Source organism: Ceratotherium simum, chromosome 36 (genome assembly GCF_057802395.1).
Source record: "Ceratotherium simum simum isolate JZ-2026a chromosome 36, ASM5780239v1, whole genome shotgun sequence".
Taxonomy (NCBI): Eukaryota; Metazoa; Chordata; class Mammalia; order Perissodactyla; family Rhinocerotidae; genus Ceratotherium; species Ceratotherium simum.
The window spans coordinates 6176705-6201003 of record NC_141935.1 but is presented as its reverse complement, the minus strand read 5'-3'; the positions used below and the strand labels follow the sequence as shown (position 1 = coordinate 6201003).

General features: G+C 32.7%; 1 protein-coding gene across 3 annotated transcripts in view; it reads right to left on the bottom strand.

Moving 5' to 3' along the window:
- The window catches only part of KCNT2 (potassium sodium-activated channel subfamily T member 2), a 341540-nt gene that overhangs the window by 217321 nt on the left and 99920 nt on the right, over positions 1 to 24299 (bottom strand). For all 3 annotated transcript variants that reach the window (XM_087424351.1, XM_014794147.2, XM_087424352.1), the window contains exons 5-8: positions 22171 to 22230; positions 12903 to 12977; positions 11604 to 11687; positions 8194 to 8288 (exon numbers count right to left, since the gene is read on the bottom strand). In XM_087424351.1, coding sequence (XP_087280477.1) covers positions 8194 to 8288; positions 11604 to 11687; positions 12903 to 12977; positions 22171 to 22230 — 314 coding nt within the window. The remainder of the gene's footprint in view (positions 1 to 8193; positions 8289 to 11603; positions 11688 to 12902; positions 12978 to 22170; positions 22231 to 24299) is intronic.

The following is a 24299-nucleotide window of genomic DNA, read 5'->3' as shown; positions in this document are numbered from 1 at the left end:
GTATCTGCCTAAAACCTAATATTCCCATGGAATTTAAGATAATTTGAGATATTAGGATTTTATATTTTCTAGGGAGAAATTTTGTTTTTGAAATAATGATAAATCTAGTTTTTCTATTGTTGAAAAAAAGTTCTCACTCTCTTGGGCATTGTCTTTGTCTCTATGCAAAAAAGGTTAGTGAATCATGCCATAAGCTGTTGATCTAAAATCAATATACACTGCAATTTAGTAATTCAGGAAAAGGGACCACTTGCCCTCTTATACTTTGATGCACAAACATGCATTTTCTTTATTTCAAAATAATAGATGATGAGCAGACTTTTCAGGAGTCTGCTTTTCAGGAGAGGATCTGATTTTAGGTCGGATGGGACAAGCAAAAGTGAGATTTCAGAACCAAAAAAATCAAAGCAAGAAGTAGAAAAAAACCTAAAAACTCCTAAAAGATGATTGGAAGAGAAAAGCATGATAGCACATGTATTACAATGCTCTCTAGTATTTAGTCAATTTGTTTCTGAGCTCAACATAGGAGGTGATAGTTTCAGTAATTTTATTACATTGTTCTGCTTTTACAAATTCTATAATTAAAGGAAGAAAAATTCTCAAGACAAAAATTCAGAAGTTATATTGAGACAAAATTAACAGCCAAAATTTGATTTATGTGGAAGTTCCTATTCATGAGGTATGTGTATGCAATTCATAAAAATTATTTCAAAGAGTATTTCTTTTTAATTAAAAAGTTGTGGAAGTTTTACTACCCAGTTGTATCTCTTTGGTAGAAGATAACAATCCCAGTATGTCTTCATAAAATCATACTGGCATTGAAGGTTATGATTATAAAGATTCCTTCCATGACCTCACACCAAAGTTAACTGTGAAAAGAGGGTATTTAAAGGATCATTTTCAAAATATATGGCTTGAATCTGCTTAGCTTACAATATAGTTAAGTTATCTCCAATTGATAAGGATATCACTCTGGGATTTTAACCCCTGAATGTTATTGTCTACCAGTTGCAAACATTTGTTAAGCATCTTGTATTTTCCAACCATAGGAGATGCTCAACATAAAACGGTAAGAAAGGAAAATTAAATCTTTGTTCTTATATATCATAAAAATCTAGCATGAAACACTGATAATTAATGAAACATTATACATTTTACAATTTTTTCCAACACTGAGAAGCATAAAGCTTGGGCATCTCCCACCATTCAGATAGCCTTCAAGAAAACCTCATAGAAGAGCTTCAATCTAAAAGTTGACACTCAATGAATAAATGAAAGAGAAAGGTGGAAAATTTGGATTTTTGAAAAACTTAATATGAGAATCGTTTGACTAATGGGAGGAAATTATACAAATCATATTGAATGTGATCATTGCATTTTGCATTTTGTGTTAAATTTTGGTGTCTCTTTTTACATTCCTTAATTTTTGTGACTTTGTTTGTTTTCAAAAATTATACCTATTCATCATGAAAACTTAAACCATAGCACAAAATATAAAGAAGAAAGTTGAAAAAAATCATACATAATCTTATATCCATACATAATCACTTGATATAATCGCATCTATATTTTTATAGATACACAGAAATATAGAAAGAGAGATGGATGAACAAGTAAAAGGAAATAATTTGAACAAATCGTAATCATGAATATGTGGTAATTTTATCTAAATGTATTGTATTTATTTTTGCTAAAATTTAAAAAAAAATAAAGATGAGAAACTTTCTGAATTTGAGGTTACTAAAGATTCACACAAAAGAGATAGTAATGACTAAAGTTTTCTTTTATAGTTAATCAAAAATGTCATTAAAAATTAAGAGATTGTCACCTTAATGTCTTATTAAACTATAATTCTACTTCAAACAGTAATTTAAAAATTCACAGTAATAGAAATGAGAAAATTATCATAAATCTATCTGATTTATTTTAATTTGATTATTATTTTTATATATCTAGGTTAATAACTTCTAGAACATCAGACAAATAATATTATGATGGTTAAGCGTGTGGGTTCTGGAACCAATTCACTTAGGTCCAAATCCGAGCTCTGCTTCTTACTAGTTGTGGACCTTAGATAAACTAAGGTTTATCTTTTTGTTTAACCTGTCTTGTGCCTCTGTTTCTTGTCTGTAAAATGAGAATAATAATATCTACCACAGAAGGTTGTTGCACAAAACTAAACAATTTAATATACATAAAGCATTAAAAAAATGCCTAGCAAAAAAGGTAAGACAAATAAATATTAACTATCATTCTTATTATTATGTGACACTTTAGGATCTCTTTGGGAACTGAGCATTCATGTCTGTTCTTACAATTAAACCGATTTCTCTCTTCTCTCATCTCTTTTATCAAGTCTTTATTTTTCTTAGTTTTATTTCTTAATTGGCTAGATTGTCATAGAGTAATTTTTTCAAGGAGACCTCATAGGTGTCATATTCTCTAAGCGTATTCATTTTTGAGATTATCACCTGATTGCTTTATACATGTCTGACCATCTCGAGTGGTATAAAACTAATGTCACAGAGTCTTTCCCACAGAACTTCTCTTATAAAGACGATTAGAAGTTGGTCCCAGGTTGGTGTGGTATGACAACTTTGGCTTTCTCTCACTCCTTCACCCCAGCTTCTAAGTGGAAACCTCCCTTGCCTAGGTGCCCAAGCCAGAGAAAATAAAAATAGTGTCTCCGCCTCTGCCTGGCCAGCCTTCAACTGTACTTCTGATAGAATGCAGTGTGAAAATGGGGTTTCCCAGCGACAGAAACAGTGTGTTGCTATTGCATGTACCATTGCTTCTCATAAACTATATTTTATTTCCTTTTCCTTTATCTTTTTTGTCTTATTTCTGTAGTACATCCTTAATATGTAGTAGGTAACATACTTTGTACGTTCTTTTATGTCTGAAGCTAACTATACCTTACCCTTCTTATTCAATGATGGTTTACATTCTATCAAATTTTAGGTTGTAAATTAATTTTCCTTGGAAACTTGGGAAAAGTGTTGTAGAAACTATTAGCTCAGATGAGAATATAGATATCAGATTGATTCTTATTCCTTTGTAGGTAATGTCTTTATTTCTTCCTCAAGTTTTAGCACGGACCACAGATTAGTGGACATTTAAACAGATCTACTAGCTGTTCCTTTGTGCAAGTTCCTTAACTATTTTGTGCCTCAATTTCTTCATCGATAAAATGAAGATAATAGAATTTACCTTATACGCTATTAAATATTAAATTACTTAATACACATAAAGTGCTCAGAAAAGTGCCTGACATAGTAACCACCTGAAATGTTAGCCATTATTCTCAGGATCTGCATGCTTGAAAATAACTATACATTTTTTTCATATTTCAATATTGCTTGATACAGAATTTTAATTCAAAACCATGTTCCCTAGATTCTCATATTAATAATAATTACATTATTATTATTTATATGTTAAATAACCATATTTTCCTTTTTCCCAACTTGAATTTACTTTTCTTGGCTAATTAACTGCCTAAAATCTGGCAGCCCACTTAGGCAAAATTTAATTGGGACAAATAGTTTTCTATTTGTTCTAGTTTAATACAAACCTGGGGGTTGTTAGTCAGTTGCCAGATCTTCAGACAAATGCACTTTCTGTCATTCGTTTATAATGTAAGCAAAACAAATGTGATCAAACAAAACTAGTAATCAAATATCATGTCGGTGGTAACATCATTAGACCATGTTCTAATACTTTCTCCTAACTATGGTACTTATCTTCCCACTGTCCACTTCCCAAGCAGCTCTTTGTCTTAAGAGTTGAATCAGTAAATAGAGTTCAAGAACTTAAGCATCCAGCATTCAAATAAGTGTTAATTAGAGATGTGCAAGAAAATCCCAAATGCTTTTGAATTAAGCATGCTAATAATGTTTAACCAGATCCCATTTTTAAACCATAAATAAATGGATTTATTTTCACCTTAAATAAGACTGAGGAGGTGAATTGAACTTTTTACATTGGACTAAAACATAAAATATCCATTAACCTAATATAGATCTTTATGTTACAACTCTATGAAATAATATGAAAATATGTAAATATACATATTCAAATAAAAAATTAAAGTTTGACATAAAGTAGGCACAAAATGTCTACTAGTGTAAAATTAGAAACACCAAATGCATTATAAATTAGAGTACTTATTATTGGTTAGAATATGCTGATAATTAATCTAAAGTCATGCACGTAATTCCCAGATGTACCAGTTTCCTCTGCTTTGTTACAGAGACACAGGCTGAATCACAATCCCCAGCTGTCTTGGAAGTGTGCATTATTGATCAAGAGGAGTACACAGCCAACGTGAGGAAAGATGAGTCCACTTCCATTACAATAACACAAAAAACAATTCTGAGCACATTTGCTACAGAGAGCGGGTTAGCAGCTTAATTTTTATTTCCGTTTGGCACTGAGCACGTGTCTCTTGTAGACAGATGCTTAATGATAGTTCTTTGTAATGTTAATAATGATGAAGAGAAGACATACTTTAAAGCCATATAGCAGCTTTCCAAAACAGGTAATTTTAAGATTGTGAGGTACGTGAACAATACAGCCAGTTCATCAGATAGTTCCTGAATCTTTTGGGGCTTAAATTATAAAGTATATATTAAAAGTTCTGAATTGGAAAAGCATTGCATGTCTTGCTCTATGACAAAATGTAAGAGGAATTAAGTACGACTAATCTCATCATGATGTAAAATATATATATGTATGTATATATGTATAATATGTGTATATATATGTTATATCGTGGTGAGATTGTACACGCATATACTCTCTCCATATATATTCATATTCACAAATATATATATATTTTATATATATATACACATATATCTGAGATATCCTTCTTTGATAGGTCAGGTAGGAAAAATAATGGTAATTTCTGACATGGTATATGGCTCAATATTCAGTGAGTAGGCCAAAAATGATAGAATCTTTATTCATAGGAGAAAAACTCCTAAATAGTCTAAAAAATAGTTTTTACTTTTATCTTTAAAAAGCAGTCACTCCCTTATCTGCTGCCTAGAATCTTTCCCCTACTTATCATTCCCCTTGTTTCTACTTAACATCTTATTCTAAGGCCAAATAAAGAAACTGCCCTAAAGGAAATCAGATTGCAGCCATGGGCATGTTGCGATGCTGTGTCCATAAAATTAAAAGTATTAAATGGAACCAGAGAGAGAGGAAGATGTTACCACTATCCTTAACCTAGTGAGACTAAGCAGAGGAAACAAATATTAAAAAAATGTAGGAAGTGCAGAAAACCTGAATACATTACAGTAGAGGAAGATGTTTTCTCATATTACCTATTAAATATTTTAGGCATCCTGGTTCTGTTTCATAGTATTATTAGTAAGTTACTATGGTTTTAGAGTAAATTAGTTTTTGGGGATTCACATGATAATTTAATCCTCTTATATAAAGAGGATATTTCAAGTAGAAAAAATTAAATTTTTGGAGTGTTCACACCATATGCTATGCTCTCTGCTAGACATTTTATAAACATATCTAATTTAATCCTCATTAAAAAACACAACAAAAATCTTATAAGGAGATTAATATCATCCTCATTTAATGACATGAAAAATAAGGCTAGGTAAATTACGTAAGTTGCCCAAGGGCTCTAAACTAGGATAGCCCTCAGTTTTAAACAAATGATGTACATATGGATTTTATGACTTATCAGTGCCAGAGTTTGTTTATTGTTCCACAGTATCCAGTTTTTCTGTTTCCCATGATAGTACAATATTCAGCTGGGTATATTGTTGCCCAGCAGGACTACATTTTTGCAGACACCGTTTCAGCTATGTGTGGATAGATGACCAAATTTCAGCATGCAATTTCTTATGCATGCAATTGCTGGGTTCTGTCTTATCTTCTTCTTTCCTTCAGGCTGGAGTTAGGATGTAATTGCAACACTAGAGCAGCCATATTGAACCATGAGATGGAAACCATGTTTTAAGAATGGCAGAAAACAAGATACAAGGAAATTCAGTCTCTAACAGCATTAAGCTGATGTAACAGTTTTGGACACACTGCGTAGACATTTCTGTTCATTTAAGTTATTGTACCTTTGTGTATATTTGTATTTCATAGTGTCTGTGGTATAACTCGTGGTTAAAACAGCCTGCATAATATAACTAATATAACATTGTTTATATTTTTCTCATAGATGACATTTTTTATGGTGAATTCAAATTAGACTTATTCTACCTTACTATGATGATCATGATTTATGAAGACATTTTTCTTGTTATGCTAAAGAAGAATATACAAAGAAATCAAACTTTGGTTTCATCATTGTAGATATTATAATTTAAAAATATATTAATGTAAATGTATTAATGTACATACGATTAAAAACAATAATATTTTATGTATCTAAACATAAGTCTATATAATAATTGCATGTTAAGAGACAGACTCATATCCACATGTTGGTGACAACTGTAACATTAGATGATACCTGTCAAAACTGCCCCTCAGATGTCAAAAATTGAAATACATATACACACAACAAAAAGAACAAAAGCAACTATAATTGCAAATAAAACAAACAGTGGAACACAAACGATTTAAATAATGAATAAATTGCATAACAGAAATTTCATATAGATCACGAAAACCTTTTATCTAGCACTGTCGTATCCCTTGGCATAACAAAGTGGCAAAATTAGTCAAGTTGTTTCCTTCGAAAATAAAAACTACTCAAGAAATAGACATATAGCAGAAAATAAGAGCAAACAGAGAGACCACTACAGATGGTTCATCGTGATGAGGATGCTTCCACAACAAAAGTACTAAGTTAGGTGTCATCATATAAAAATAATTTGTCCTTATTTTAGCATTGATATTTCAATTTCCTCTTTACTAAATTTACTTTGACTACATATAATATTTAGAGAGCATTCATTTTACTTTTTGTAATTTTTCAGCAACTGAAATATTAGCATGTGCATACATATGCAAACATTTTTAATTTTAAGTACTTTTCTTTAAGTAAAAAAACGCCAAAATTCTTCAAATGATGTCATTATTTTAAAATTATGAATTTTAGTGACTTGGGAAGTCATTGCTGTATTTCATATTTATGCAGTTAGATAATTACTAGGTGAGCAATAAAAACAGTTTGTGAAAAGTAAAAAAAAAAATTTAAACGATAAGATGGCATTCTGTCAATTTTAGAGGGATCTTTTATATTTAAAGACATTAAATGCCCTAAAATAGGTTTTTTTAAAATATAAAAGTATCCAATAAAACATACTTTAAATCTATTTAAGAAATATTAACTGCATAGTACTGATGCAAAGTAGTTGTCATACCTATATATCTCTATGTATATTTACATAATATGCATCTATAGCTATATTCATATCTAGTTCAGTTATACTAGTGTATGAGTGCATTCTTCCTGTTTTAGAACTTCCTAATTAGCTTTTTCTCTTTCTCAATAGGTCAAATCCAGGCGAAAACACAATTACATATAATATCGAGGACTCCTGACAAACAGATATATCATTCAACCTCATTTTTTGATTTTCACATGTTTTTCTCCAGTTAAGGATCTGCATGAATCCATATGTGCAGCGCACCATTTCACATTGGACTACTCTATAATTGTCAAAGTGGGACTTTCCAAAAGAAGAAATAACTGTTTTCTACAATAAAGCAAAGTACCAGACCCTGCCTTGCACTGTCAGGAGATCTGCCCTTGCTTTCTACCTGATTGCACACTAAAACATCTGGAGAGAAGCCACAGGCAGCGACACTGATGGGCAGTGACAGTTTTCTCAACAGTGTTCCTGCTCTGAAGATTGTAGAAAGATAGGGGCACCTCTATGTCAGAGGTTTGAAGGAAAAATTCTTGTTTGACAACTATGACATGCAGTGAAAATCCTTATGATTTGGTTGTTTACAGCATTTCGGAAAACGTCAGGTTTGCAGTAAATATCAATACCAAAGGATAGATGCGCTTTCTTGTTTTTTCTGTAAGACTGAAGTAAGAATTTTACTTTGATTCCTGTAGATGGTTCACCACATTTTATAGCGAATATTTATCTATTATTTATTTTAGCCAACTCTAAATCAAAATGATTTATAATATTGTTTTTTTAGAGACTATAATTAAATGAAATGTAATAAAAATGCTGATATGTACAATCTTACCAGGTGAAGATAAGGCATAGTAATGTAGATATTAAAATCAAAACTTGATTAAACATTGCAGACTGTGTGCGCTGAATGGCTCTGTGTAGATCATTCTAAAATAATACAGAAAAAGTATATTTAAATTTTGATACACACTAAATGTTCATGAATTTCATTACATTTAGTACTATGTGTTACATTTCAACAATCTTGTGCATATTCAATACATATACTTTAAATGGATATAGCAGCAAATTTTCATTTTTGCCTAGTTCTAAATATATCTTATTATAGCATTCATATTACAAAGATAATACTACGGGAGATCACCAAAGCACCAAATTTCAGTTTACTCGCCTTACAAACATCTGTAGAGATGTTGCACTGACTCCCCAAAAGCCATCCATGGAAAGCATGATTTCTTATGTGAAATTCTAATTTTAAAAATCAGAAAATAGGGGCTGGCCTGGTGGCATAGTGGTTAAGATCGAATGCTCCGCTTCAGCGGCCCAGGGTTCACAGTTTCAGATCCTGGACACATACCTACATACCACTTATCAAGCCATGCCGTGGCGGCGTCCCATATAAAGTAGTGAAAGATGGGCATGGATGTTAGCCCAGGGCCAATCTTCCTCAGCAAAAAGGGAAGGATTGGCAATGGATATTGTCTCGGGGCTAATCTTCCTCATTAAAAGAAAAAAAAAAATCAGAAAACAATAAATTCAATTAAGGGGAAAGTAATAGTAGGTGAAACTACAATCATATCTCATTCTCTGAATCAGGAAAAATAACATGAATTATGTTAGACAATGTATCATAAAAACAAAAAAATTAAGTAGCCAATGAACAAATTTTTTAAGTTTAATTTCATTAACACTAAGAGAGATGTAAATTCAAGACATATTTTTTAACTTTCCATTTGAAAGATATTAAAAAATAATAATACCCACTGCTGTTTATGCAAAATATTTTTACACAAAAAAATGAGCACTTACATATGATACTGCTCATGTAATTGTTACAAATTTCTTGAGGGTAATTTGGTACTATGAGTCATAATTCATAAGTATGTCCTTTCTATTTCATTCATTCATTCACTTAATGAATATTTACTCAATAACATAATTTGTAAAAATTAACCACATGAAAATCATCAGAGACAGAAATCAATATGTATGTATGTTCATCTTTATTGCAAAATTATAACAGTGTGAAATAATGAATGTTCATTAGTATTAAAATGACTAAAATATGCAATGACAATGGTTAAATAAATTGATCAAAACTATACAGTAGATTCAAATGCCTTCATTAAAAATGATTTGAAAAGGGATATTTAATGACACAGGAACTTGTCCATTACACACGAGTGTATGACAAAAAACTCAAATTATAAAATTGAACATACAACATAATTTCATGTATCATATGTGTGCATGGTTTTTCACAGAAAATATTAGAAGGATATTAATTATTACCAGTATTTAGTCTGTATGGTAGATTTGTAGGTTTTCATAATTTTTTACTTTATAGTTTTCTGTTCATCTCAAATTTTTTATAATAAAGTTTTAACAGTCTTAAAATCAGTATTACATGAGATAAATAACGTCACCAACATAAAATCTCAACCATCCATTATTTTATCTCTCTCTACCACACATTTACGCAGAACTGTTTTTGAAAACAAAAAACTAAGTTGACTAAAATTTCACCTCTCATCCCCTACTTTCTTCTGACAGCAATGTTAAAGAGCAGAAAAATGAATAAAATTTCAGCAACCAGCGAGAGGAAGAGAAGCAAAATATAGAAATACAACAGAAATTGAATCCTAAATTAATATTGCAAAGCACTGCTTTTACTCACGATGACTGACTAATGATTCCTCTCTTGGTTACGTTATTTTTTCCAACAGCTAATAACACAAATTAGCCAAGAGGTTTATTTTTTCCTGGCGTATGTTTTTCATTAGCAATTTAGGCAATCTATATTTAGTGAAACGGTTTTATTTTTGGACAGTTAAGACAGCCCAGTGTTTCTGCAAACCACTCCACTTGCTACATTCTCCCATCCTTTGGCCACATACTTTCATGAGACTCCAGTGGTTACTTAATATAAATGTTTAGAAACATTCATCTGGTTGTGAATACTCAAATGCTATTCAAATATTCCTTTTGGTCAAAACTTTTGTCATAATTTCACAATTTTTTAAAAGAAAAACAAGTTCACCTCTAAACAAATTTAATTTCCATGTAGTAAAATTAACAACACTGAGCCCTTACTATGTTTATATTAGATACAATATTATATATATATATATATATAAACATACACACACACATACATATATATGTATGTATATGTAATTTCATTTAATTCTCACAGCAAGTCTGTAATGTAGGTAGTTTTATTCTCTTTTGAAGATGAAGAAATTAGCAAAGAAGTTAAATCATTCACCTATCATATCAGAGTACTTAGCTTATGGTGGACTCATATTAACATCTGTAGAATGAAGGACTAAATAGCAAATGTCTTACAGCTCACTTACAAGTACTGAAGCCTATAGTAAGCATGTTTTGATCATAGTTATAAATCAGTCCTCCCCAACAGGGTCAGCCTTGAGCAAAATGCAACTCTGGCACATCTCCGAGTTCTGCATCTCTTATTTCCAGCTTCCCTTTCTCCCTCCTAATATCTCCCTCACAACCCAGCCCAACCCAATCTAAAAAGATGACTTTAAATGAGGGGCTTCCAGCTCCAGTACGGAGCCTTATAAAACCCATAGATTTTTATGGAATGTGAAACTACCCACAGTTAAGAAAACTTTGACAACATTACCAACTGAACCCTTAAAACCAGGGGTCCCATTATGCATCAACAGATTGCCTTGGAAGAGAGGCTATTTGTCTTCAGAAGACTGGCTCACTAGTTGGACTGGTCCAAATAGCAGTGAGCTTTGGTTTGGTGATATCTGGAAAATCTGAACCACTTTGTTTACCAGGTCATAGGGTCTTACAAAGGTAGTGACTTCGCAATATGGGCATTTTATAAGTTTTCATTCTGATTAGGATACAAGCAGACTTAAAGTCTATTAGCTTAGACATTTATGCAACATATCACTTTAATTATTTAACAGTATTTTACCAAAACTCTTTCATTTTTACCAACATTTAAATAAATCTATTTACTAAGATACTAAATTAATTTGAAAGCAGTTTAAAAACAAAACATTTAGAAGTTTAATTATAACTAAATAAATTCAAATAGTATGTGCTTATATTTTATGGAAGAAAGCAAAATGAGGAAGTACAAGACTAAAACCTCACATCATCTTCTCTCCGTGTTTAATCTGAGCATTGAAAGTAAGTAAGAAATAATGGAGGAGTGAAAAATATTTTTATATTTGCACTTAACTTAACTTTTATACTTACAATCATATTTTCCAAGGCGTGTTTGGCAAGCCAACAGTTTAGAAAGACCGGAACAAATAGATTCCTTAAGGAAGGCCAGAATATCTGAAAAACAAATCAAAACTAAACTTTTATCTCAAAGCAAGAAATCATATCCAACCGATTGAAAAGAAATGCAAAACAAAAGTTATGAAAGATAGTATAATGATTTAAAACGTGACAAATACTTTAAACTCATTAATGAAATGCAAGAAGCAGATATGATCTTTTCATTCATTATCTAAGTCTTACTTAGGGGAAAATTCTTTGGGAAATTATTGTAGAAGCAGAAAGAAAGTAATAAGCTCTCACTGGGAGTCAGCTATAACTATGCTAATTCTATCGTTAAATCTTTAGTGTGACAGTTTATAACAGACATCACCTCTCTCTTCTCTGCAAGTTGGGGTGAAAAGTAGGAAAAAGGAGATAAGGCTTTGCCATTTTATAACATTACCACTTCCTCTCTTTGGATTCAAATATTTTAAGTGGCAGTGGGGAACCATATTCAATTGGAATTTTACTTAGCCTGGTTATCTAATTTAGTTGCTCCTCTAGATAAATCACTCAAATTAAAATAATTTTCAAAAGTGAGCAACAGCTTCAGATAATATCTACTTATTTTCATAATTTTCCGAATAAAACTCAAATAGAGTGTTAGAAAGCACATTCCCAACAGACATTATTATACCTCTATCAAACAGAGATTAAAGTCTGATTTTGCAATGGGAAAGTGCTGGTTACATATTTATGGGACCACAGTTGAACAGGATCATCGTGGAATTGGTACTCCACAGTACAGTGATGAAGAAACAAATTGCTGGTTGTTGGGCTGCTGGCAACTTTCTTACGAAAGAGAGAACTGGACTTAGTAAATCCTATGATTAAACTAGAGATAAATATACTCTCAGCAGGAGAAACGTTTATAAATACTTAGTTCCACTTGATTTCTTTTTTGTTGTTTAATTCCAGCATACACACAAGAAATGGAGTGATTAATTTCTAGTCAGTTTAGACAACATTGACACTTGTTTAAATGGCACCTTTAGAGCATATATTTCTAAAAAGCATTTCATTTTGCTATTGTACTAAATCTCATTAGTTTTCATTTAATTTCACAATCCAGTTATCCAACTGATTTGACTATTTTTTAACACCATGATTCTAACCAAAGAGAAATTCACTTATCTGACCTAATATATTATTTATTAGCATTTAGAGTTAAAGACTTTACTTAAGACTAATGATAAAATTATTTATTTTAAAGATTCTTTTAGGACTTACTGAGATAATGAAGGGAACGGCATTAATTATTTCCAAGATGAAGGGTATTCGTAAAATCTGTTCCCAGATGTTTCCCTTCCAAGAAAAAATGAATTAAAATGAAAGTCAATTATACTGAATTCCATTAAAGGGAAAAAAGACAGCACTCAGAATTTCTCTAGCAAGAAGGATGTTTACATTAACAGAATACCACATCATTATATGAAGATGTACCAATGACTTTTAGAGATCATTTTTCTAAATGTAATTGTGCTCTCTCAATTTTCTGGTAAGTTTAAGAAGTAAAACTAATGTTTATAGTAATCCTTGAATATTGAATATTGATCATACAATATTTTATGGAAGAAAAGTTACTGGTAAGAATAAAACATATTAAAAACCTACAGAATCAATGAAAAAGTGACAAGCTTATTTTTTTACTATAATAATTATGTTCAAAAACTGTAAAGTATATTAAATAGTTCGTAAACACACACGCTTGTTAACGATGTTCATTGGTATTAACACTGTCTTTATGTTAATAAAACTAAAAGGAAGGGCATTTTCAATCATCTAAATTCTAGTCTCCCAACCCACACAGTACAACAATATTATTCAGGACTGGCCACATAATTTGCGGGAACCAGTGCAAAATGAAAATGCAGGGCCTCTTATTAACAAATTATTAACAATTTCAAGAAGGTGACATCCATCAGAACATTAAAACAAGAACAGGCCCTTCTAATTGGGCAGCTCTGTCCAACTGCACAGATCACACACCCATGAAACAGACCCTGATATTAATAGGTCATCACTGAAACTTCCTTGAATGGTGTCCAATGAAAAAGAACTCAGAGCTTCCTAAAGCAGCTTATTCTTCCATGAAGAGATCTATGTAGTAGAAAGGCAATTTGAAATCTGGCTCCCCGTAATTTCCAATTATTTTATAACACTGACTATAAAATTGGGAGTCTTTCTTAATTTTCCTTGAGGTCCCAAATGCTTAAAATATTACAGTGATGTAAAATACCTCCACATCACAAAGCGAGGCTCTAGATCAGCTATTGTCTATGTGCTGACATTAAGTAATAGGTCTTGTTATCATTAGTTCACCATCCATCTCCAGGCTATATAAAAGTGGTAGGAGGGGAGCAGGTGGAAGAAATAGAAGCAATGGAAACTCCTCTGTATAGAGATGTTAGAGGTGCCCTGGTACTTCTCTCATCACTTCAAGGTAAGTGAGAAGGGCTCAAAGGAACCACTTAGAGAGCCTGGCTCAGACATAGAGACTGTGTTTGGCTAACGCCTAAAACGTGAAAATGAGGAGAGAGCACAGCAAACAGAAAGAGGGCTGAGATGAGAGCAAGCCACAATTATGCCAGTTTTAAGACAAAGGTACTTGCCTTCTGGGAACCAGATAAAGACCTTAAAGAACGAAACCTGCCATCATTTTTAAAAAGTTTACACTCAGGAAGGCTACGTGCCTGAAGGGGAAATGGCACCGCAACAAACGGGGGACCTCAGAAGCCCAGAGTCCGCGTCAGAGCCCTAGTGGCCAGCCTGAGGCACTGAGGCAACCAGGGAGCTTCAGCCTGAGGCCTCAGGAGGACCACAACAGCCCTGCTCATATCTGCCAGGCAGAGCAACCCAACACCAGGCAACTTGAGCCCGTCAGGCAACTTCATTCCAGACACTAACTTCACTTCCTTCCCTGTGCCTCCTCAGCCCTGCAGGGGCCCAAATCAGCTGCCATCAAATAAGAGAGCAGGTAGAAATAGGAGAGAGCCCCCACGATGATTCCCTGCCCCATGGAGTTCTGAGCTGAGGACAAACGGAAGCCTTAAATTGGATGAGAATTTTAAATCTATATATGTGTATATATTAATCATAATTTCTTAAATACTAAACAGAGATTTGCTTTGCAATTGAAGAGACTAGAAAAACTATGGAACCTGCCCAAGGTTTCATCTGATCAGCATGGATCAGAAGGAGGATGCATGGATTTGAAGAAGTGTAGGAAGACTTTCCTACTTGCACTGAGTCAGGCCTGTTCACTCCACCAGTTATAATTGATTTCAATTATGCTAAGTTTTTTTCTTATTGTGCAAGTTAATATTACCATTTTTTTCATCAGTTTTTTTACATGACTCCATTTCCAGAATGCTTAATATTTGGCTTACTCTTTCCTTGCTGTCTTTTTACTTGTCACTGTATATCTCTCCTTGGTGTCAATGATTGCTCACAGGAAAAGAGACTGATGTGACCAGTAAGGAGAGGAGAGTATGCGGACAGTTACCACTGGTGGAAAGATCTTTCTACTGCAAGATTAGCATTAGGAGTTTTCTTAGCTGTGACACACTGGATAAACTTAGTTCACAGTACACAAAAACCTTTCATGTCTCGGATGGCGCTCTTCATTTCCATTTATAACACATCAATTTGATTTTTATGATTTTTTCTCGAACTATTAAAAAAGTCTCATAACTGATATCAGACTTAGTTGGGTTCATTTCTGAATTATCTTCCACATTAAGGCCAGAGGATTCTTTCTAAAATGCCAAATTTCTGTTGCCTAAATAATAACATCCAAAATCCTCATTATATTCTATGAAGCATCATAATTTGGACTCTGGCTATTGGTCTGTTTTGTACCTACTGTATTCCTATCTCCATCTTGAATTCAGCCACAGCTTCGTCCACACCGAATTTTATACAGTTTCCTGAGCAAGTGAGGCTATTTCATACTTTTATAACTTTGCTCAACTTCTCCCTCTGCTTGGAACGTCCTACACCCCAACCTGCCTTCACCACAATCTCCTTGATGAGTGTTTGTAACATTTTATAGAACTTATTTGTTTATATGCCTGTTGGGGCTCAATAAGTATGTTAATGAATAAATGAAACTACCAAATATTTTATACATACTCTGCTCCTCCTTGGTATAATTGTTTTATTTTTTGAACTTAAGTATTTATATTTCTTTCTATTGGATCCAAACGGAAACACTGGAAAGAATTTTATTGTTTACAGCCTTCCTGAATGTAGTTATATACAAGTTGTTAAACTTGTAACCACAGAGCTCAATAGAAATGATCTGGAGGAAAGCATTTCACAAGTACCTGGCTATATACCCATCTTAGGTAATTTCATCTGTGTTTCAACTTCAACTTATTATCAGTAATAAACCAATGACTTCCTGTGTTGTATCTCTAGCCCAGATCAATATTGTATCTCTGAGATTCTGTTTTAGATCTCCACTGCTTCACATGGATGCCTCAAAGGCACGTTGTGAGTAATATGTCTAAAAGGAAAATTGACTTCCCCAGTAACACACACCAAAAATCCTGGAGAAACTCTTTACATCTTCCTTTCACATTACCTAAGTATAATTGGTCAGTAAGACCTCCTGATCCACAAATAGATTTTTGAGTTTGTCTAGATCTCATTCTAACTCCATTCCCGTTCTCTGACCTGGTCTAGCCTCCCAACTGGTCTCCTTCCCTTCATTTTTGCCCCGTTCCAATTCACCTAAAACAATATCGCCAGGATCATTTGTCTAAAGGCACATCTAATATACCAATCCCATGCACCCTCAACCCATCCCAAACCCACTCACTTTGAAATTCTTGAACTGTGCAGCTATTTTCACAACAAAGACAACAATTCTATTACAACCTAGAAGGTACTACATCATTTGGCTCTTGATGACCTTTCCACCCTTATTTTAAAGGTCATTCTTTCCAAAGAACTTTCAGTCCTAGAATATTCCAGGGCCTTTGCTGTGCTCTTTAAGAGGATTGAAAAATCTTCACCTTCCTTTCCAATTTCATTTCGCCTAGTTAACTCACATACGTCTTTCAGCTCTCAGGTCAAAATCCTGAGTTTTTTGAGACTTTTCTCACCCCCTTATCACACACAATCTAGACAAGATCAGACTCCCACATTAGTTTTTTTGATTCTCCATCAATGTCCTTCACATGACTTTTTTCAGTTTGTATTTATATATTTAAAACAACACTTGATTTTAAATTTCATGAAGTCCATTGAGCATCAATTTAGTTCAGGACTCTATGCTCTGTTCCTAGCACAGTGCTTGACAGCCTGAAGCTCCTAAATGAAAACTGTAACCACATTTTGTCAAACATGCTACTGTTGATTCATAGCAAATGCGTGTGTGTGTGTGTGTGTGTGTGTGTGTGTTGTGGCAATTGAATGAACTTCCCACTGGGGACTAATTTTCATGATCTAAAATTACACAACAGGGCAATGTGCTCATTGTTAAAAATAAATGACTATCTTTTCAGTTATATTCATTATGTTTAATTCTAAGATCTCAAGTTGTCTTCTTAATTTAAAGGTACATTCATAAATTATCTCTCCTAAAATTAGCTACTGAAAAATAAATACAGAAAATATCCCTGGATTTCACTGGCTGTTAGGGAGTCTAACATATAAATCACATGATATAAATCCACATGACAAAAGCAATTATAATGAAAAAAGAGAGCACATTTCTATAGAATGCCACTATAGAGAGAAGCATGAAATAAAATCCAAAAGGCAGGCAGAGTACCTTTCAAAATTATGTTAAATACTTATTTCATTTAGTCTTATTTTCACCAAGTAGATAAAAGACATTAGTCTTCTTCCACAAGGTAACTTCTCAAAGAAAAAAAAAAATTTCTAAGAGGTTGCTTTATCTGTTCTAAATGTGTAGAACTCTCTATGTTCCTCTTCTCATAGACAGAATTCAGTGAAATATAAATAAACCTTAATCCAACCATTCTACAACATTTGGTATGAACATAACTTTCCTTAATCAACAAAAATGCAAAAAAACAGATGATTTTCTAAAATGTATCAGGCTTTTATATTTATCATAAAGGAAAGTGGCAGTTAAGAACTATTATCTAGTTAACTCTAAAAAGCACTTTAAAAATTATAAGACTTATGTTAATTTAGTTGTTGTTAGCCCGGGTTGGACCAAGGGACTTTTTAAAAACATTTTCTTCTTCAATATTAAGAATATATTTAAAATATTTAACAAAAAAGGCTGATACCTTATCTTCTTTCAACGAATTTAAAATAGTGCAGTAACTCTATGGCAGTCTTATTTTGTATATCTGAATGTAAACTCCACAATGTTTAGATTGACCATTTCCATGGATTTGTAAGCAGAATCACTAGTATCTAGGAGTATCTAGGAGCCCTAGTTCAGATGCTTTATTCTTTTCCAGAAATAACTCCATCATGGTACTAAAATTTCAAAATTGTTGCTTTTTATAAAGTGATTATAGGAAAAAAAATTGTACATTTAACAAAAGCCCTCTAGGTGTGTTGAATTTTTATTTGCAGAGGTTTGAGAACTATGTTGGGGTTTGTTTTGTTTCCTTTTGATTTAATGAATGTGTGTGTATAAATAGAGTTCTATTTTGAAAGCAGTTGATATAGACAAAAGAATAAGAAATTTACTGTTGGGTGAATCACGTGGGTATTTTGCCAAGCAGCTATAAACATGAATGGAATGATGATTTAGGGACAGACCTGCTCTTCTGTATGAGAGAAGATAAAGTTGATGTCAGGGATTTTTAAATCATTATATGCTAACCTCAACATATATTTTAAAAAGTTGTTGCTCTTTTTGCTTTTACTCATCAGTCTTTGTTTTTCAAAAACCGCAGTCTCCATAATAGTTTAAACTGTTTTAATTGTTAAGGATTAAGTCATGCTCATTTTAGAATGTCTAATTTCAAGAATTATAAGATGCTTACAGAATACTATATTTTTTTATTAATTTTAAAATATTGCATATACATATATATTGTATACATATCTACATTATCTCTCTATATAAGTATACATATGTAAACAAATGAGAAAAGTGTATGTTAATTTGCTATTAATATTGATATTTCAGAACTGAAAGTATCAAAGAACAATATTAGGTGTGGATACAGTTGCTAATGGAATATCCACTTCTGTGCACTTGCCCTATAATTTTTTAAAAAATCTAATTTGAGAGGAGGAGCTTCTTTGAAGTTCTGCTCTCCAAACTTGCCTTATTTATAGGCCATAAATAGTTACCAATTATATAATTTATTCATTCCAAAAATTTTATCCAACAGTCTATTGAAGGAGTCAAAATAGTTCACGAGTTTGACTGAATTTATGAGAGAAAAAGAAGGTGATTAATAGCAACCTATCCTTCCAATGTCACACAACTCCTTTTTATCCTTTCCTTTGTAACACACAGGATTCAACTACCATCTACTTCTCCTTCATCAAAGCCATTAACGTTTATGAAGGTCAGAATGGAAATAATATATATCATTTGGCTCTGTCTACAAGGTCTTATAATGTTTTCCTCTCATTTTATAAATGGTAGGAAGTAATTAATTACAAATGTCAGCATCATATGACTACAATGGAAAATTATCTTGAATCTGTTTTTTCTTTTAAATGACTTTTTAAATCAAGGCTAAGAGTTCTATTAGCAAAGCACAAAGTTAATTTCATATTACTTTTTAAGTAGAATTTGGAGCAAATACATTCACAAATACAGATTAATAGTTTAGCCAGTTTATACATCTGTACGCACACTTGTGTTAGTAAAAGAGATTTAATCAATTTCCAAAAACACCCACATGCCTAATTTTCAGTATGTCACTTTTCATATATCACATTCAACATTCATCACATCCTTGAATACTAAGGAACTTAGAGGATAAAATCTTGGATATTAATTTACTGATTTTTATTTTGTTCTTCTACGTATCCAAAATCCAGATTAGTCAAGCAGTACATATTTATAGAACACGTATTTTGACAAGGAGATATACTAATAAACCATTAAAAGATCCTTCCTCAGCATCTTAGTCTATGCTGCTCATCACTGAGGTAGTATTTTCTAGGTAATTTAGAGATGATGACTACCCACATATAACCTCTTCCAGCTTCCCTCTGCTAGCTTCAAAATATTCTTTCAAGCACTATGTTCCATATTCTGTGCTCTCAGAAAAGAACAGAATATTATCAAAGCTAATCAATAGACCTCAAGTTCCTATTCCAGCTTATTCTTACTTTTTATAAACCTTGCTTCATTCATCATTTTTTCTTGTCCCATCTACTACCTTCTTTAAATGATTAAGACTTTTTCCATGATTAGGCAATCTTCTCTGGCTCATTCTACTATTTCCGTTGAGCTCCTGCACCAATCAACATTCTTCACTTAACATTGACTTTCAATAGTACTCTTAAAGGTGAATAGCAAATGATCTCCTAAATTGTAAACTCAATGGCCTTTTCTCAGCCTTCTTCCTATACTTGCCATTGTTTGCATGCTTTCCTATAACACTTTTCTTCCTTAGCCATTTCTAACAGCCTATTTTTTCTCATAAATGTCAAATCAACCCATCTATATTTTTTGGAAAGCCCTCATTCTTTTCTTTCTACATTTTCTAATTCATCAATTTCACCTCATTAGATATTGGTATTATTTTCTTTAGATGGAGTTAACAAGAATTAAAAAAAAAAAAAAATGAAGCCAGAGAGAAAGGTGAAAGAGTCTGTAAAGACTTCTCCCTCTAAATTTAGGATTAAAAAGCAGCCTAAGAAATATCTTCAAAACCATATGTTTTAAAAAGTGAGAAAGAAATTTATATACTAGATAAGAGTTCCCCAAAAACATAACCTTGAGTACACTTGTTGATATAGTACATGCAGAAACTGTGAACTGAACATTAGTGATGAATATGACAACCATTCTTATGACTTTCTACCCTTCTTGCCTATGTCTCTGTCTTCTCTGTGGCTCCATTCTTCTTCCAAAAACCACAATAAAAGCATCTCCAACAACATGAGCCTTAGCTTCTCCCTTGGTTATTATTCCATACTCAACAGACTTGCAAGCTTCCTTCACCATTGCTGTGAAAATGCCCGCCAAATCCTGATAAACTTCTCTCTTCTGCAAATCCAAGATCCTCATTTTCAATTGTCTGCATGTCACGTCTACCTGTTTGTCCATAAACTCCTCAAATTCATCATTTCCAAAACTATTTCCATTATTTCATCTATCTCAATGCCAATCTGATTTTTTTTTTCTTCATATAATTTTTCTTAGTTTTACTGCCACATGCCCAGTCATTCGGACTTTGAAAATCTTAAAATGACATTTGACTTTTCCTTTTCTTCACCTATCTCAACCAATCAGTTGATTTCTTTAGTTTCTACCTTCTTAATTTATCTTGAATCGTATCTGTCTATTCCTTTCACCCAGTCGAACATTCACTCCCAGTTTTCTTTTCATGTTGCAATTGTGTCTGAACTGAGCACACGGCCTCAGTGTGATGTCTCTTTGACCAGTGTTGCACAGACGTTCTAAACTAATACTCCCAAAACTTAATTACAATTATAGAATGCTCAAGTTCAACATCCTCTATCAATTTCCCATTATATGTTGCTATTCAGGCCCTCACAATATCGTCCCAAACTTTTTCCACCAATATTATCCCAAATACCCTATATTCTGCCTAAACTTAAATATTTATTCTTCTTCCAATTTTATATGCATATTCCTTCCTTTATGCCTTTGCTAATTCTATAAACCCCTATGTCCTGTCTTTTCATCTTTCCTTGGTGAAATCACTGATTCAAGGACTCTGCTTAAAGCAGTCAAGTATTTTCTTTTCATCCCATGATATGATCTCTCTATGAGCCTGCATAGGACTTTATTCGCACCTCACTGGAAGTACATATTATACTGTCTTGTATTATTATTATCTGTATAATTTTCTCCTTCCTCACTCCCTTTTTAGATTATAAACTCACTGAGAAAAGAACAATGCACAGTGTGGAGCTCTCCATCCAATAGGAACTCAATAAATATTTGTTAAATTGTTCCAACCAAATAAAGTTTCACCAAAAATTAAGAGAATTCATTAAAATAATTCCTAACAGACATATTTTTGCTCCCTCAATGTTTTTTGTGCAGATCAGGAAAAGAGGTTGAGAACATCAAAAAGCCACACTATTCCATTTGCTTGCCTTAAATGAGCATTCATAAAATGGGTAAATTAACCCATAAGAATTAGTGAAATATTTTTAAGCCACCAAGGGAAACATTACTACATTGCTACAGTTTTATATCACATACTAGAGAAATCCAAAATAATTAAAGTGGTCTAAGAAGAGCTTGCTATATCCCCAGAGTATGAATTACAAATAGAGGAATACTGGGTAAATGCTAGTAATGTGTTCTATCAGCAGAAAGCTTCTAATTAAAATAACTTACCTTATAACTGAGATAACCAAGTAGTATTGTTTCAAATAGACTTATCAATGCCACTGAAACCTAAAATATAAATTGTACCTTAATGAGAAAATGCAATGAAATTAAAATACATATTCATAATTATAATACTATTGCCTTTATAAATATGTACATAATATGTGTGTATATATGTATATATATTTGGCATATAGGTGTATACATATCTATGTACATTTGTAATGATATATATATGTGTATATATATGATATACGATTTAGGAGATATTATGTGGCACTTCGGTATACAGATGGCAGGCTGCAGGCCGTCCCCAGCACTACGGCTTAGATTTATAATTTCTAATACTCCTTGATAAACATTTTTTATTTATTATCTCAAATGTAAATGTGGGCTACGAATAGACTGGCTGGAGTTTGCATGACATGTGAAGGATGGGTTCTTGTGTGTGTGCTCCTAATACACACAATCACAATCACAGACAACTGCCTGCCCCAGATAACGCCCTCTCCCAGCACCACCACCACCAGCTCCAGTACCACCACCAAAAACAGCAGTTCCTTTCAGAAAATAAAAGAACACAAGCTTCCAGTTGAATGATATGTTCTATCCTGTCACACACCTCAAACAAACTGAAACAGCAATGTCCTTGGACACTGAACGGTCTGTGCAAGCACTTAAAGATACTTTCAGATTTTTTGTGAATGCACTTCACAACCAACTCCCTTTTTGCAGCTGAAAGTGCTAGTCCTGCATCCTCCTAGACAAGCCCCATTTTTCTCTATATTCTCTACTGCATATTCAGTTTTCACTGCTGAGCTACCAAAGCTGTGGTTCCAACAGAAAAAGTAACTAGAAAAGATATCCAAATTATTATGTTAAATAGTCTATGCACTTTAGGATAGATAAATAGAATCAGAATAAGCTAACATAAACAAGAAATGACTCAGATATGCAATATATTTGCTTATAGATGTTTGAGGTTTACGACAATCTTCATTAGAAAGCAGATACTCTGGAGTTTTACATTTTGACTGCAGTTGGAATGAAAACTTTGATCTAAGTATTATTAAACCATAAGGACAATAAAAAACATGGAAGTGCACGGCAATATAAGTCAAATATGTTCAGAAGTGCATACAGTAGCCAGGCATTGTTATGATAGAAAACTCACACCACTTAAGATTTTCTCCACAAGTCCTCTAAATCATAATCATCTATGCTTTTTTCTATAGGTACACAGTGTTAGTTGATCTCTAGAAGATTTTTAGCATAGATTAGTTGAAATCCTATTTGGAAATGAGTATTATTATTATTTTAAAATATCAGTGTTAGATAAAAGCAATTTGAATAGATCAAAATATATTTCAAGGCCATGTATAACTATTCATAAAAATATTAACTTACTTTAAATTTGCACCTCACTGAAAGATTATATAGGAATCTAGCTGGAGATTAAAAGACTGCATTTGTAGTGAACACTTCAATATTTGAAGAGTATTTGTAAATTAATAACATTGCAATGAAAGTCAGTGTAAAAAAACAGAAAATACAACTTGACTTCAACCAAGTATGAAATATTCAAACACAGTAAAAACTTGATTTCATAGTTATGATCACAAAGCATACATAATTGAAATAATTCATTATCACATATAAAATGTATGGACTTCACCAACATCGTGACTTTAAAAGACAAACCAAACATTTGATTTTAAAGTATTTTAAAGGTTGTTTATTAATAATGAGTCTTAGAGTTTTTCCAGACTCAACTGTCTTCCAATCTCTAATTTTTTTTTTTTGTTAGTGACTCTACTCTTTGAATAATTTTCACTTTTGAAAAATAACAGAAAATAAAAAGTATCTGTAGGAGAGAGACAGGAGTAGCGGAGATGGGAACTTGTCAAAAGTTTGCTGGGCATGAAATTCAACAGACAAAGGAGCAAGAAGAGACACAGAGGACTCTGGGGAACAATGATGAAATTCAGACACGCTCCTCTCCTTTTCTTACTTTTTCTTCAGGACTCCTTTTATGTCCGGGCCTACTTTTTGTTTTACTTACAAAATTATCTGCATAGGGACCAAGCTCTTGCTGTTGGTAACATAAGCCACTCATTCATCAGTCTATTCATTTA